General features: G+C 40.6%; 1 protein-coding gene across 2 annotated transcripts in view; it reads left to right on the top strand.

The window, feature by feature from the left end:
- EFNA5 (ephrin A5) overlaps nucleotides 357-17,090 on the top strand; it is a 208,005-nt gene continuing 191,271 nt past the window's right edge. For both annotated transcript variants that reach the window (XM_021380206.1, XM_021380207.1), the window contains exon 1: nucleotides 357-517. In XM_021380206.1, the coding sequence (XP_021235881.1) occupies nucleotides 393-517 (125 nt within the window). In that variant the 5' untranslated portion in view covers nucleotides 357-392. The remainder of the gene's footprint in view (nucleotides 518-17,090) is intronic.

Below are 17,090 nucleotides of genomic sequence, written 5' to 3' on the forward strand. Positions count from 1 at the left end.
GCACTGCGCCGGGACCCCTCAGCTCGCGGGAGGACCTCGCTCCGCGCCCCGCTCCGCGCCGCCCCCATCCCGCGGGGCCCGGTGCATGCCGAGCCGGGGGCTCCGCGCGGGACGCCCGGTGAATGTCCGCCGCCCGCTGCCGGGCTGAGCCCCGCTGAGCGCCGCGGCCGCGCCTCCCCGCCGGCTGCTGCGGCCGCAAGCGCCTCGCTCGCTGCGGCGCGGCGCGGAGCCCACTGCTCGCGGCTATCCCCTCCTGCTCCCTCGTGCACCCCGAGAAGGCTCGGTCCCTTCTACCCTCCTTTTTCTTTTTCTTTCTTTTTTTTACTTCTGCCTTTTTTTTTTTCTTTTTCCCCCCCACCTCTTCCCAATTTTTCTGCATCCATCTCCCCGCGATGCCGCACGTGGAGATGCTGCTGCTGGCGGTCGCGGCGCTGTGGGTGTGCGTGCGCGGGCAGGAGCCCGGCGCCAAGGCAGTGGCCGACCGCTACGCCGTCTACTGGAACAGCACCAACCCCAGGTACGCGGGGACGGGGAGGAGACGGCGGTGAGCGGCCCCAGGTCTGCCACCCGCATCCCGGCGACTGCGGTAGCTGCCCCCGTTCGCGTGGTGGGCCGGAAAACTTTATTTTCCGGTGGGCCGGGGCTGCGAACAGTGGCGGGGGAAAGAAAGGAGGGAGGGATGCAGGGGGGGGGCGTTTTTTCCCCTCCCGGCAGATCGGCGCTTCCAGCGCTCGGGCCGCGGGCGCCGGGCGGCTGCGCCCCGCGGAGCTCCTCTGCCGGGAGCGGGGAGCCGGCCCGCAGGGAACCTCAGCCCGTCTTGAGGACGGAGCGCTGCCCCGCGGCCCTTCGGGGGAGGTCGTGCCCGGGCGGGGAGTGCGGCGCCGCCGGTGTCGACAGGAGCGGGACTCAGCCCGCGCCCCGCGCAGAGGTGCCGTGCCCCTGGGGCGGCTGCCGCGGGCTGTGCGCGCCGCTGCACCAACCTTCCGGGGAGAGGGAGGTTCGCGCAATTTTTCTGGAGTTCTCCCCCATGTTTTAACATCGGAAAATCTCAGTCCTGCTCCAAATGGTATCCATGTGTTTGGGTAAAAAGTCACCTGGGGATTACATTTTTTGCCTTGTTGCCGGACGTGCGGGCAGACTTTTGTTTTTTTTTTTTAAAGAAAAAAAAGCCTGTCAAGCCAGTCTAAGTAAATTTGGGGTCATTTTATCTTAGGTTATCTCTTTTTTATGCCTCTGATACTGCTGTTTGGTTTAAGATTAGCGCATTGATTTTTGTCACAGGTCATGTTTTTTATAGATCTGTGTCGCCTGCAGAAAACTCCTCTGCTCTGTATTCCGGAGCGGCTTCAGAATAGGTGATGGAGAAGTTTCGGGCAGAATATCCAAGTGCGCAAAGGCAGCAGTCTGTCCCCTGCTCCAGCGCTGCCTTCTGCTCACAGCACCGCAGCGCTAAATGGTTGGCGCAAAGAGCTCGAGACAAAAGGGATTTACCCAAAGTAGCAGTCGTGCCTGGGAGTGATGAGCATCTGCAGTTTTAAGTGCCCGTCTCTACGTTTTCCTCTCTTTATGTCTGCTACTTGAAGAAAATAGTTCGTTGCAAATAAGACGAAAAGTTACACCGAACACCACAAGTCTCAGAAATTGCTTGTCTCTCAAAAGCAGCTTTTTTTTCTTGCTGTCATTAGGCAAAATGAAATGTTACTGTTGGGAGGGGGAAAAGAAAAAAAGATATTCACAAATCCCACTGGGCAGAAGCAGGGTTGTTGAAAGAAATAGGTTTGCCTAAATGATCTGCACATGTTGCTGGCATAGCAGCTAAAGATAAAACGTTTCAAACATAACCTTACATTCAGGATTTTTAACTTTGTGGTCCTATGTGTGATGAGTGCACAGAGCTGCACGTGGGCAGAGATAGGGGAAGGGACAGGCAGCCCTTGTCTGGACAGTAGAACTGTGCACTGAGTGGATTTGTAGGGATTTTAATAAGTTTAACGGTATTTTACCAGTGTTAATGAAATCTGTTCTTAATCCAACGTTAAACATCAGCAGACTGCAGAGAAAACTTAGTTTTGTTATTCTTCCAAATAACCGCATGGAGACTTGATCGCAAGATGCTGTGAAACCTTCCCATTTGAAAACAAACATTTATTTCTCTCTTAAAACGTTCACTGCCCTCTCACAATGAAAACATCTGTCTGGACATGACGTGTCTATCCCTGAGTTAAAGCTATGAGAAAGAGCAGCATGCAGGCAAATTTCGCCTTTGTTTTAAGCAGAGTGCCTCCTGAGTTTCATGAGCATTACAGAAAAGCAGGCAAACGCCTGATGGGTTTGATGCAGGAGACCCAGAGAAAAGAGTGTGCTTCTGCTCTGAAATCGCTTTGTCAGGATCTGGGGTGAAGGCAAAATTCAGTTTGGTTATCAGCACTTTTGGGTCAGCTAGCAGTGCTGTAGGAGCAACTTCACAGTGATTTATCTGCCTCCAGAGATAGGCAGATTCAGAGAGGGACGGTTGGGTTTTATACACATAGAAGTAAGTGCGAATGCGTGCAGTGTGATAACAGTTTGAAGTGGGAAGGCAAAACATTCTGTCATTCCTCAGCCCCTAATGTGGCCACTCTGCTTCAGCTTACCTCCTTATTGTGTTTATTCAGAATTAACAAACCAGTGTGGGACTAATTAATTCAGCTTAAGAATGAAATGTTGATGCTGTTCATAGTGATTAAAGGCAAAGTAAAGGGAGGTTTTGTGAAAACACTGACTAAGAATTCATTAATGGTTCATTTTACCTCTGATACCATCGTGTTCAGTTTTCCTAGTATAAAACTTCAGCAAACATACAGAAAGGTCTCATCTGTACTAAGAGACACAGAAGTGAATTGATGAGCGGCCCATTTTGAAAAGTGCTCCTCGCGTGAACAATATTTTGGTAAATAAAAAGAGCCTGGGAGTCCATTAACAAAGTTGATATTACATTTCTTGAATAGTTGCCAAAGTTCTGCAAGAATAATTAAAAAGTGCCACAGGATCATTATTGTGAGTATGAGGAGCAGAAAGTTGTGTATTCTTAAAGAGCCTGAGTCTGTTGTTACAAATATTTTAAGCCATATTTTCTGATGTAATCACCAGCACACATGAAGTGCCTTAAATGGTGTAGTCCAATGCCAGATGCGTTTAAGTATTAGGCTTTTGAAGTATAATAAAATATGTTTGGTTCACCTTTTTTTTTTTTTGTGAGCGTGTGTGGATTGAAAATTATTTATTGAGTAAGCTTGAAAATATGTCTAATATTTTTGTATTTTTATTGTTTGTGGACTCAGAATTAGGCGTCAGTAGATTCTAATCGTCTCCTTAATGTCTTTCAGTGCTGTCTGTGTATGTGTTCTTACACAGGAGAGCAAAGTATTCTTGTTACAGAATATTCCTCTGAATCCAAAATAGTTTTGGGAGTTTGTTTGGTAGTGGAGCATATGCATTTAATCCTGATAGCCGCTGTCCTTGTAATGAAAATCCAGCCAAAGTGTCATGCATCTGAGCCAAATTTTGAAGCAGTCTACTGGCTTAGCACTTGCTACTGCTTTTAATCTTGTCAAAGTTCAACTCGAACTGTTTGTGGTAATTATTACATTTTTCTGCTTGCAGGACTGTGCTTCATGGTTGCGGTTTACATATAGGTATTTTCCTCCCAGTTATTTCAGTGGCAGGTTCTGTAGCTTCGTAAATGGTTGCTGGTTTCAAGGTAGTTAAAAATACTTGCAATTCAAGTCTGGATGATGGAGAGGCCAAACCTCATAGTCTCAGGAAAGCAAGTATTTTTTATTAGGAGTATTATTGGATTTGGCTATATCTTATGCAAGAAAATGGTATATAAAATTACATCCCCAAAAGAACTTTTTAAAGGCATGGGATGCTGATGTATTTTCTTTGTGTGTGTGGACGTCTGTTTATGTGGATAATAAAACTGAGAAATCATCTGGTGATTGCAGAATTTTATACAGCAGTATCATTTCATTTTCAATTGACTAGCTCCTGTTACTAACCTGGATACCACATTTTGATCAGCAGTGGTAGAATTTTTGTTAAGGGAGATACTTGGGAATCACTGAGCAGGAAAATGAGCGGATGCTTCTGAAAACACATGTTCTGCATGGAACAGGGTTTTCCAACCTGGATGCTTAAAGTTAGGTGAGTTTTGTGGCTGGGTGTTTAGGCACTGATTCAGATGGGCATCTGACCTCGCCGAGGTGCGCTCTACAACATCTGAGTCCTGCTGCAGTTGATGGGCGTGCAGATGTGTGTGAGTGCTGCCTCAGTGCCACAGCACAGCCCTAGCACTGTGCCTGGCTGTCCTGCGCTTCTCAGAGTGTGTGAGGTGGACCATTGTCCTCCCGTTGCTTACCTGTGTTTGAGGGTTTCACCGCTAGCATAGTGATTGTGTATGCTGAGGCCATGCAACTGTTTTTTGTTTGTTTTCCATCTTGGAATAGTTCTGTCTGTGTACAGAGATGGGGAAACCATGCAGATGGAATAGGAAGGAGGCCACTGTCCTTATGAAGAACAACTAAGAACCTGGGGCTGAAGAGGGCAAAATCGAGGCATTGGTTTGGCTTTGGTATTCTATATCATTTCTATGTGCCAAAGAAAGCATAATACCCCTTAAGTACTCAGAGTGTATAAGCAGTATAGCTTATGTTTTGAAAGCATTTTATCCAGCAGCTTGTTTCAAGAACTGAAAGAATCTCTGACTGATTTATTGTAGTTAAAAGATCAGTACCAGAGCCTTTGATTCTTTACACCTGCTTTCTGTACCCTTAGTAGATTTGCTAACGCTTTGTGTCTCCAAAAGAATTCTGGTGTTTATTTTAAAAGTGGATTTTTGAGGCAGTTGGAAACACTCTATGGAAAAACCACACAAAGAACAATAGTTTCACTGGTTTCCACCTTCTTGTGAAAGGCACCTTGTTAAGCGGTAAATGGTCTTCTTACCAAGTCTTTTCGAAATGCACACAGTTAGGACACTTTACTACCTTTTCTTCTGCTAGCCCTGTGTCCTTTTGGGGAGGGACAGACGGGTGAAGAAGAGCTCTTCTCTCCAACCCCTCCCCCCCCCCCCCCCCCCCCACCGTGTAGCTGTGACCCCAGCAACCAGCCAGCCTCATGCTGGGCTAAGAAGGCAAATGAATGCAATGAGTCCTTCAGGAGTCATGATCTTTGTAGTCTTATGGAGTATTGTGTAATATGCGTATACATTCTTATGTGAATATGCATGGCATTCAGTGGATGTATACATATGTATGTATAGATGTATATGGGTTGCTCTGAAGGTAATGCCTCCAATTTATTTCCATGGAAACTACAAGAGATACAAACAGCACAATAGCACCATTTGATAGAGCACATTCTCTGCTACAAAACACTATTTTTCAACCCTGTCACCAGCATTAACTATGCAATTTTGCCAACCATAAGCAAGAGCCTGTATGCTGAGCTTGTAAATTCTGCATCAGTGGAGGTGACCCACTGTCACTGCCACCACTGCTGAAACATACTACCCACCACCGCCTCACTGTGCTCACATCCACTGTTTGATCTCCATAAATGTTCAGCAAGTGTTGATGAATGCCAGTGTGTGCAATTCTTTCTGAAAGGAGGAATTCTGTTCCACAGCTTCGCTCATTATGCAGTTCCATGTTAGGTGCCATTTTGTCATCAGACTGCCCCTCTGCTGCCATCTGTCTCATGGCAACAACATGTAACAGAATATTGGTGGGAAGGTTCAGCCTCGGCTGCCGTACCAGCAACATCCACCTCTGATGTTGTGGGCCAATGTAATAAAATAGGAGGCGTTACTTTTGGAGCAGCCCTTGTATGTTTGTAAACGTATATGTATGTATGCATTGAAATGTATCACTAGACGGTGGTGTGGCATGGAGTAAAATCATTATTATTGTGTGAGAATGAAATCTCTAGAATTTTTAATCAGCAAACCTAAACATTTAGATGATGAATAGTTTTACAAATGAATTTCTAGCTCTCGTCTTTCAGCAAAGATCTTTCTGATTTAAAGTAAAATAATAATAGTAACAACAACAACAACAAAAAGATGCAGGTTCCATGCTTTAATTGATGGCTTTCTTCCCTTTGTGCAGTTTCATCTCACACTGGCAACCCTGAGGCCAGTGGTAGCCAGGTGGGTTGGTGCCTGGGTATACAGACGTAACTTGACACAGAAATTACAGGCATGTGCTTTGAGAACTCTCTGGGCTTGTTAGAGTACCTTGTTACTGCTGCTGCCTGAAGCAACCATGTCACTGGGCAATGTACCGCGGGTTGGAATATTAGGCTTCAACAAGGCGCGTAAGGAAGGCTGGTCATTTTGATCTCCTCAGAGAAAAATGTTAACAAAGACACAACCTTTCTGAGAGGAAGCATGAGTAGTTCTTCATAGCTGTGAGATGCACCTGTCCTGCTTTGGCTCACTGTTAGCCTTTCCAATTTCCCAAGGCAAAGAGAAGTATTTTGGAATGGGGATTTTCTTCTGCTGCTATCCCGTTCTGAGCATTGATTTTTGAGAAATGTCTTTAGTCTCATGATTAATCTAATCTTTTGGCATTTCTGAATGGTGTAATTCACTGTGGAGAATAAAGGGTCCTGTTCTGTTTAAGTTTTCTTTGCACTTGTGCTTAAAATCAAGTCAGTCATCAGCACAGCAATATAATGAAATGGAAACGTTTGGTTTAAAATAAACAGACATGTTATTGAAACTGCTTTTTGGTGATATTACAATTATTGTGAGTAAACCCTACTGTAATGTAGTTCGGCATAGCTGAATGGAAGAAGAGAATCCTTCGCACACTGAAAGTCTTCCTTGCCTTTGCGCTCATTGCCTATTCATTGTAGTCTCTACGTGCTCTTAAATTATAGCTGAACTCATTTTAAATGGTAGGTATTATTTTATAATATGTAATAGTGTGAAATCCGCTTTTTTAAGAAAGTGAGCATAAATTGTTACATTTCAGAACCACACATTCTCACTCGCATGGATTTTTAAAAGTAATTTGTGTTAAAATCAAATGCTTGAAAATTTTTAAAAAAAAGGGGAAAGAAAAGAATTGAGATTGTATTTCGTTCCTGTAGAACATCGTGGTTTCCAGTAACAGAAAAGGAAAAACTGTACATCTTTCATCTGGGAAAGCATCTTTCATATTTTACCATTGACAGGCTGACAAAAATCCATTGTCAGATCCCAGTTTTATGAAAAAAGTGAGTTTGTATACTTCTGACCACTGCAAAATGTAGGGAAAGAGTTAGATGTTTGTTTTCTCTTATCTGGTATGATAGGACTTATATGGCCATTTTTTATGTTTAAATACATGGCCGGTAAAAATGCTGTCAAAAGAGAAATCAACTAACAAGAAGATACACAAGAGCCCTGTTAATTAGCCAGATCTGCTTGGATTGCTGATATCAGCGCCTTACATCTAATTCTTCAGATTTGGCAATTTTTACTTGAAAAGCCTTGATGGTTACGGATCTTATTTTGCCACTTGCACCATAATCTCATGTAAGAATTTACCTATCCAGGCTGGTATATGGCTTGGAAAAAAGGGATCATACATTGACAAAACCTATGTGTACAGTGTTAATAATGTTTTACTGTTTATATTTGCTTTTCCATCATTGTATCAGCATGTTAATATAATAAAGAATTGTTCAAAAGTAATACCTCCAATAATAATAATAAGAATGATAATGCATGTTTATCACTGAGTAACATTCAGTTTATTGGTTTTGCTCTTATTGGACTCTTGGAAAACTGTGTTTTTTATAGATACCATTTTTATTTTTTTATGTCAGTAATGAAATGGTTTTGAAGCACAGAGGATATGATTTGGTAGTGAATCATTTGATGAGGTGAAAATCTGGAGTGTGAAATACATTTTCTATCATCACTTGGCTAAAATATCCTTTTGTTTCATTCTTACAGATAAAATTTAGCCTCATGACATTTAAGAAATGCGTACTTTATTACGATGCATTTTGTGCCAAAATTAGTGTTTACTGCGTAGCATGAACATTCTTTATTCATCAAAAGAACATAATTTTTCCTCCCCAGAATGATTTCATATTTTTCTTGCGGGTGGATGCCGGTCAGTGGAGGCGTATTCGCATTTTGTGGTTTGTTCGTCAGCAGTGGTTGAGCACTGTGGCCTTTCCCTTGTGGGTAGCAGTGAAACTACCTTTTTGCTTTTGTGGACTTCAAAGTAATGCTTTTCATATTCATATTATGGTTCAGAAGAACTTCTTCCTTCTCTCTACAGACATTCCTTAATGCCATTATCTAATCTCACAGGGAATCGTTAAGAAATACATATTAATTTTTATTACAGTACTTGTACTGTATGCAGGATCTTTATTTTTACATTTCTTTTAATTTTGTACATAAATTTGAGTACCTTATATCAATCTGTGCCTTTGAAGCTGGAGTTCAATGTATTCTAAATCTTTTCCTTGAAACTAAACAACATAATTCCAGTCTACAGTATGGTTTTGCTGGTTTGGTAGTGCTCTGTAAATAATATCTAGATGTATTTTTTTGTGAGAAGATTGGGAAGAAAAGTAAATATTTCACCTACTGCTAGATTTGATAATGATCTTTGTGGTACACTTCTCAGTTTGCTCTGCTAGTTCGTCAGTGTTAGATGAGGACTGCTAACAGCTTTAATGATGTTGGCTTCCACAGATTTGTTAAAAAGTTGCTCCAAAGATATTTGCTAATTAATGTTGTTAATGAGCAGGAAAAACAGCTGCATTGGGGTTTTTTCCTGTGTGTGTGGTTTTTTTTTTTTTTTTTCCATTTAGTTGATGTCCAATCAAATTTTAAAAATAGTTATGTATTCATACAAGCAGGGCATTTTTAGAGCAGAAGTTAACAAAGTAGGATCTGTCAATCTCCTTCTTTTTCATTTTGTTTCCAGAAAAGAAGGAAATAAAGAGAGACTCTGGAATTTGAAAGTATTGACCTTCTGACACACACACACAGCATGGTCATTGCACTGGCACACAGAGTGCCTTAAGCCACCGTAGTGGCAAACTGCATTTTTGAAGTTACTGATACAAGAGCCAGCTGGATGGGGGATGGAGAGCCAACATTGACTCTATAGCTATTTGCAAGTTTCCACTTTAGAGCCAGACAGCTTCACTTTTATATTCCCAAACTTACCACTTAGGAATAATGTTGCTTTGTTCTGTTTAGCCAGGGATTTGTGATTGCTACATAGACTTAGTACCGTTTGGTCCAGAATTGTGTGGTCATTCTTCATAGAGATCTGCTTCACAGAGTAATTTCATTCATCTGGTGGTGGGGGAGGGATGAGAAACAGTGAGGGGACATTCAGATATAGCATTCTTCAAGGAAAATATGCACCCACATTAGCTAGTTCCTTTTTAAAAAGCTTTTTAAAGATGAAGGCAGAGATTTGGATTGAGTATTTAAGAGCCAATTCAGACTCGTGTCTTCAGAATACGTGTGATCTCCTAGATGGGCTCTCCATGTGTAGTCTGGAAAAGACCTCAAACTTCTGTACTGAAACAGCTCTTTTTCCCCCTTTTTTGTATTTATTTACAGTTATTGCTCCAAAACACTTATACATCTTTTTATAGTTCTCTCGGGGCTTAGTTTATTAAAAATTAGTGATCCATCACTAAGCGGGGTACAGTACAAATACTGGTGCTCCCCAAAGGGAGTTTTTGTGCCAAACCAGACGAAATAATAGGGATACATAAGCTGCCAAAAACCGTGTCTCCCAATTGCTAATTAATCAGGCGAAAAAGCACCTCAGCAACTACAGTTGAATGTGGGACAGACTTGTAAATATTTAATAAAGATGTATTAGGGGACATAATATCTTTCTGTTTCTATGTAGATGTAATTTCTTTTTTAAAAAGTAAATAAAAATGTGATCCATGTGCCAGAGTTGCAGATTTCTTTTATGTTGATGGCATTGTCACTGGATAGAGCTCTTTCAGAAAACCTCTTGCTGCATTTCAGCAAAAAGACACCATTTTTTCTATCTATTTTTCCGTTTTCAAGTTGGTTGTTGTTGGTAATAATATCTATAGCCAGTAAGTAAAGCTTAGAAAAGGTACTTAAAAAAAACTCCGTAATCTGAGTTACTAGGTGTGGGAAAAAAAGAGCCATTGCTATGAATATCTGGTATCCAAATCTGCCAATCGCTTTTGGCACAGTGCCCATCATGGTCGCTGTGCCCATAATTAAATGCCTGTCATTAGTGTATTTTTCCATAACATTTACAATGGAAAAAGCAAGGGGTCCTTCCAGAGCTATGGCTGTCAGGGGAACAATAAAAACTAATTACACACTCTGCTGTCACCATTGTCAGCTCTACTTTTGGGGGGAAAGAACATGGAAAGTGTGTGCCTAATAATTATATATATAAAATTATATATATACAATACCCAATTGGGGAAACTCAGTCAAAGTGAAATGACATTTACTTGGAAGTTTATTATTCCTGTATTCAAAAGACCTTAATTCTAAGGTTGTATTTTCCCCTTCACTTATTCCTAAGTTGCAAGCACTTTTACCTTTGCATTCAGTCACTTCTGCCTTTCTCTCTTTCTTTCTGTCTTGCACGCTTTTTGGTGAACTGAGCTTTCCAATGAAATTGCTGGGATCAAAGCCAGTATTTGCCTGAGTTTATTACGTGTGTGCAAGTCGTCTTATCCTTTGTATGCTTTTGCTTGTGTCCTGCATAGTAAACTGGATAAAAAAGTACCTCCAGATAATTTTGCTTGTTCAGCTTTTTTTTGGTTTACACTCCCCGGTGTTCAGATCATCCTCAGTGGAATCAGGTGGGTGTAGTTTTGGAGTGCTGCAGCAGTGGCTCTGGTAGAGTGTGTGCCAGTTCTGTTTGTCAGTGCACAGATATTTCCCAATGTAAGCACAACTACATAGCTGGAGAGTGAATTAGCTGTAGAACGCTGTCCTTAAAGACATTGCAAGAGTGAAGTCATGCTGTCGTGCTAATATTTACTAACGCTTTTCTTCTGTTGCTGGTAAAATGAATAATTTATTTAAGCAAACTTTTTTTTAGCCCACAGGTTTAAAAAGAATAGATCCTCAGAGCTAAGGTTTTGAGTACATTTGGATATGCGGAGATGCAGATGAGCGCGTGGGGTTTCTGAGACTGCTTGGTGCCTGGCTACCTTGGATTTTATTTCTGCCATTTTTTACCTGTAGGTACTTACACACCCTTCAAAAAACAGTCCCTAAAGCTCCTTGAGGAAAGCAATACAAATAAATATCTTGTTTTTAAAAAGTAGTTGAAGTTAGGAGCTGATGGGTACTAATGGTGAATGGAATTCCATTTCTTTGAGTTGTATGTTCAGTATATGCTACAGGATTTAAAGTTGGTCTTTTTTTTTTTTTTTTTAATCTGCCATCTTTCAATTCTCTTTTGCTGCAGTACTTCAGGCAGTGCTCCAGCTCCCAGAGGTTTGGAGAGAACTTGATCGAGGTGCATTTGTGACTGGGCGGTATGGATTACAAATGGTTTCAGTTGTCAGGCCTTTTGTGAGGCCTCGCCAGCTGTGCGAGCCAAGCCTGGTGGGACTGGTCTATGGGTATTTTTCTGATCGCCTCCAAATGATTCCTAGGCTGAGATTTCTTGAACAGCTTCTGCTGGGTTGGGGCTTTCAGCCTGAGGGCTGCGGAGATGAGGTGTGCTCTGTGGGTGAACCAACGATCACTGTGCTTTGGCGTCTGCAGGGCTGGGTGCTGGTTGTCCATGGCCGTGAGCAGACAGGCAGTAGCTGTACGGGTCTCCTGGTGCATCAGGGACAATTTGAAATGTGCTAAAGAAAACCGTTATGGTTGTGGAAGTTAAATTAGTCTGATACAGCAATGCAAAATTAGGAGGATAGAGGTTATGTTTTTTCCAAAGCATTATGTGATACACCACTCATCCCTGGATAACACTCTTTAAAGACTAGATGGATTTTGTGAATGCCCAAATTAAAGAGAGCTCATTCCTCACTGATGTAATTTAAATATTGTGTTCAGGAGGTAATTCTCTCCTTTGTCGAAAGTAGAACACTAATCTTCCACAAAAAGTTCCTGTTTTGCCAGAGGATCCTACTTCCCCTTGCAAATGTGAACTCTTTAATATGATAACCATTTAATTTGCTCTTTTTTTTTTTTTTTTTTTACCAAAATGGTAGGCTTCCCCCTCCCTCTCCGTCCCCCCCCTCCCAGTCCCTTCACTATGTTCTAACCTGGTAGGAGAATAAGAAAACATCTTTTCATTAGGCAATTACATTTAAAGCAGTATCAGATATTATGTTTTCCTTGATTTCCAGTGGACTTCAGGAGGTCAAGGGACTGTGAAACACATAATGGCAGGGAGACACATCTTTCAGGAAGTGTGAATGTTTAATTTAGAAAAAACATATATTGATTATATTAGCCTCTTTTTCTTAAAATTGAATCTCATTTTAAAAAAAAGTTCTAATTCTTAAACTGAATACATTGTGCATATATTTGAAATTGTACCATATTTTGTAGTTTGTGTATCAGTATATCCAGTTATAGAATAGTGTACCCAATTTAATGTTATTTGTATGTATATGTAGTGGGTTGTCATCAGGGTTCACAGAGATCTTTGAAAGTTTCTGTGAAGTTGATTTTTTCTAACATTTTAAGAATATTGTTTGAATTTTAATAGGTTATTTTGTTGAGTTCACAAACCTTTTAAAGGATGCATATACAATTTTATTGAGGGATTTACACTTTAAAACCATCCCCAGACAAACTACATTTACAAAAAAATACCAGGAACATTTCCTGCAGAGAACATGATCGTTTTGTAACATGCTTAATAGCATAATTCTCATTTAAAAACATGAAATATAAATCAGTCTCTTAACACTTGGCACAAAAGTTGTATGCAGATAGCTTATTTTCTTCAATAGCAGAAGTTCAGTACATTTGTTGAGGGTTTGGAGAGTATAAAGAGATCCTTCATTAAAATAAAAACAAAATAAAAAGAGTGTTGTTATTCATGGTATCTTTAATCAAGGTGGTATGAAATTTCTCATTAAGGTTAAGATTCACATTATCATAACAAGTGACAGTGTAGGTGAAGAAGGAAAATTAATTAGAGAGGTAGATCATGCTTGTTTCTCATTATATCCTGGCTATTCACTGCATTCAAATTCTAAGCAAATCTTTTCTCAGTAGAACTTACTTGCCAGGAGCACTTTATGAAGAGAATCTCCATATTTACTGTTTCTAATCCGAAGCATGGTAGCTTTTTTTTTTAAAAAAAAGTTTTTTATGTGATTTACAGCATCCCTTTAATATTACTTTTTCAGACTCTGTCTCTGACTGAACTATATTTTATAGCTTACTGTAAAAAGAAATCTCCGTTTTCCATTTTTCATATTAGCTTTCTTGATTTAGTGCTGGTATAATGGCCTTCTTCAGAACAAAGCATTTGGAGGAGTTTCACAGGCACTTTATTTTAGGTGTAGAGTGTGGATCTAATACATTAGTGATGAAACCAATTTTGCCTTTGTAACTTGGAGTAAATCAGATCACTGCAGTGCTCATGTGGATTTCTGCGTTCGTTTGCTGCTTTTTTTATTTTGTGTAAGGAGGGAGACTGCATGTAGTTTGTGTGGTTATTTTCTTCATGAAATTAGTACAAGATGCCCACAAGACCTGTTGTTTGCCTGAGAATTAGTGTTAGCTAGGGTTAGCCCCAAATTCTTTCATAATTTGTTTCCTTTCGGGTTAGAAAAGCCTTGTCTTTAGTACAGAATGTCCTCTATTTTAGACACTGTAACCAAAATGTTAAGACACAGTCACTCTTTGTAGCTCTCAGTCCCCAGACGTCTGGTGAGGTACCTGGGCGGGCAGCTCTGTGGCGCTCCCTGAGGTGCGCGAGAGAGAGGTCAGCGCTGCTTCCAGCAATTGCTGCTGGGACGGCACAGCCAGTGGGCCGCTTTGGCCTGAGAAACATTCCCACCTTAGAGAAGGAAAACGAAACAAATTTTATTTACTAGTTGGTTTTGTTTTGCAGATAAATTCATAGGTTTCAGAGAGAATCTTTCCTGCTCTGTGTACTTAATGGTCCATATCGTTGCAGGAGTGCTGCTATTAAAATAATAAATCAGAAGCAGTAATGATGTTTACACAAATACAGCGTGTCAGTTGAGAAGATATCTCAGCAATACAAAATCTTCTGATCTGTAATAAAGCTGAACTCCTAATTACTCTTTTCAGTGGTATTCTGTAGTAACCAGTAGTAAACAGACTGTAAGTGGGGTTCTGTAGTACTCATTGACTTGAGTAAAAAAAACAATGTGTTAATGTATTCTGATCAGATGCTGTGCTATATTTGCATTAAATTTCCGTTGACTTTAGTGAGTCATTGGGGATGTCATAATTTTTATTCTTCAGACTCAGAAAGTAATAGAAGCGAACAAAGTAAGCATCAGTTGCTCACTGGATGGCACTTCACTGCGCCTTGTTCTTTTTCTGTCCAAAATTTGAAAACATTATTAATAATGATAAGTATTTTTTAAATGAAACTTCAGTCTCTATCAAGTGATTCATCATTTATTTTCATTTACCTTTTCTGCGAAGTCCATTTTACTTTGTGTTGTTGCTTACTGATGTTTTTTCCTTTTCAGATTTGTGGTTCCACCTTAGCTCATGTTTTAGGCATAGTTACATTTATATTATTTATATTAGTTTATTAGTTTTTTTATTAATTACTGTTTATTCATATATTGATTGAATTTCTCACCCCACATATAGGGTTAGGAGAATATACTATGAAAGGGGAGTAAGAGAAATTTTCTACTGTCTTGATTTTTGTACAGAGGAGCTTGTACTCATTTTCTTGAGACCGAGAAGTTTCATAACCTTCTTCTTTTGAGGTGTTTTGTAAACAAGCACTTTTTATTTGCTTCGGAGTCTGACCTCTGCTGCAGATGTGTCTGTGTCTTCCTGTAATTGTACTGGTTCTTTCTACCTTTTTTTTATGCTTATAAGCATTTGTGCATTCTTTTAAAACAAGAAGATGGAATGGAAAGCAGTTAGGAACCCCATCCGTTGTTACTTCATTCAAAAAATCAAACAAATGCTGTGACAGTAATGCAACATTCTCAAAAAAAAGGCAACTCAAATGATCAAACCTCTGTGCACTGATAAAGGGAAGATGGGAGGTGGGAAGATGCATTTGTTCTGCTGATATGTGAACTTTAACCCCAGGGCTGACAAAAACTGTGTTTTTGAAAAGATCCTGACACCACTGAAGCTAAGCTGTAATTTTTCCTGTTTAAGCCATGGCTTGTCAGATTCTGACTCAAAACTTTGAGTGCAGTCTAACGTGAGAAAGCACGTTCAGACAAGGCTCCATCCATTCTAAAGGAGAAATCATACAGCTGCCTTTCAGTTTGAGAAGGTAAATGATGATTGTCAATCTGTCGGATTTTCAATCTTTGAAACGTTTTTCTGTGTCTTTTTTCTTTCTGTGTGTTTAATGTGGATGGTGATGGCAGAAGCAAAAGAAGGGATGCAGTTCTACAAACGGCAACCTCAGTTTTCCAATGGGACATTTCTTTTTGTCATTTTTTTTTGTTTGTTTTTGTTTCAATTCTACAAAGCTTCTGGAAGAAGGTCAATACTTAATTGACCTCTCCCCAACAAAGAAGGTTACCCTGAGATTGCATGTATTTTAAAAACATTTACTGGTATTTCCATTGTGCATGAAATCATCTCTTTTTTAGGCTAATAATTATATCTTGGCTGTGGCTTAATATGAAAAATGTCACTTAGCCTTTTTCCTACATTTGTTCTCTTGATAAGCTGAATGTGTATTTTTTTTCACTTGTGATATTTAAACATCAGAAAGTTGCATCCTTCTGTGCAGATGGGTGCATGGCTATAGTCCATGTGTGGCTGTGTGCTTACCCAGGTGTTACAGAGAGCAAGAGCTTTAGGTAGCTGATGAGGTGAGCCTCCTTGCATGCTTTGTTTGCTTGGGTTGCCTTAGGTGGATTTGTTTATAGTAGCTGTCTGATATGTGTTTTTTGAACTTTGCTAGTCAGCTTTTGAAGAAAAATGGCCTTCCTAATATAAATGGCTATTTACTCCTCAAACCTAAGTTGTGGTATTGTTCAATGTCCTCCATACTTTTCCTGTCCCTCTTCCCATTTCCTTTCTTCTTTCTGTTCTGTGGCAATGATTATTTCCAAGAAAAAGTGATTTGGGTTGTAATCAGTTTACCTCTTTATTTTTCCCTATTAGAATAAAATTGGTTAATGCCTTGGGGTTCCTGACTGGTGAGCTCTGCTTTGAAGGAACTGTAAAACAGTGGCTTGAAACTGCAACAAATATTGACTGGGTCTCTGAGCTGAGCCTTCCTCTGAAGAGTTGAAAGGCTCCTATTGTTCCTCCTTGGTCAGCACTCCATAGCCAAGGCTAAAGCATGCATGTGTTAGGAGAAGAAGAAAGACAGTGGGGGAACTGAAACAGCGAACACAACTCAACACTTAACTGATCACTGCAAAGGAGAGGGAAGCTTCCAACAAAACAGGGGCAAGAACTTGCTGTGGGTGGCAGAAAACTTTGCTGAGGTGGAATGACTCACAGCACCCACCCTTTCTTTGTCAGCAAGGGGTGCTAGATGCACGTAGCTGATAGCCTAGGCATTAATTAGATAGGATGTGGGAATGGGAAGGGGGCACCAATATCTTCCTTCTATGGAGTGTTTCTGGTAAATGTTCTGCAGCACTTTATGAAGAACTCAGTGATGAGGATGGGTTCGTGGGCAGGTCTCTCTCCCACCGCTTGAGGCTCTAACCAGAACAGTGATGGACAAGTTTTCTGAAGAGTTAAACTGCTGCTATCCTGTTCCATCTAGCTCTTGTCTTGGCTGTGCAGCAGAAAGGCGAGATGCAGAGGATGTACTTTGGTTAGGCAACTACTTTTTATTAATTCATTTGGGAGTGTAGTTTGCCAGTTAGACAGGCTGCAGATTGTTGTGCTTCCCACAACC

This window comes from Numida meleagris, chromosome Z, assembly GCF_002078875.1.
Source record: "Numida meleagris isolate 19003 breed g44 Domestic line chromosome Z, NumMel1.0, whole genome shotgun sequence".
In the NCBI taxonomy this organism is placed as follows: domain Eukaryota; kingdom Metazoa; phylum Chordata; class Aves; order Galliformes; family Numididae; genus Numida; species Numida meleagris.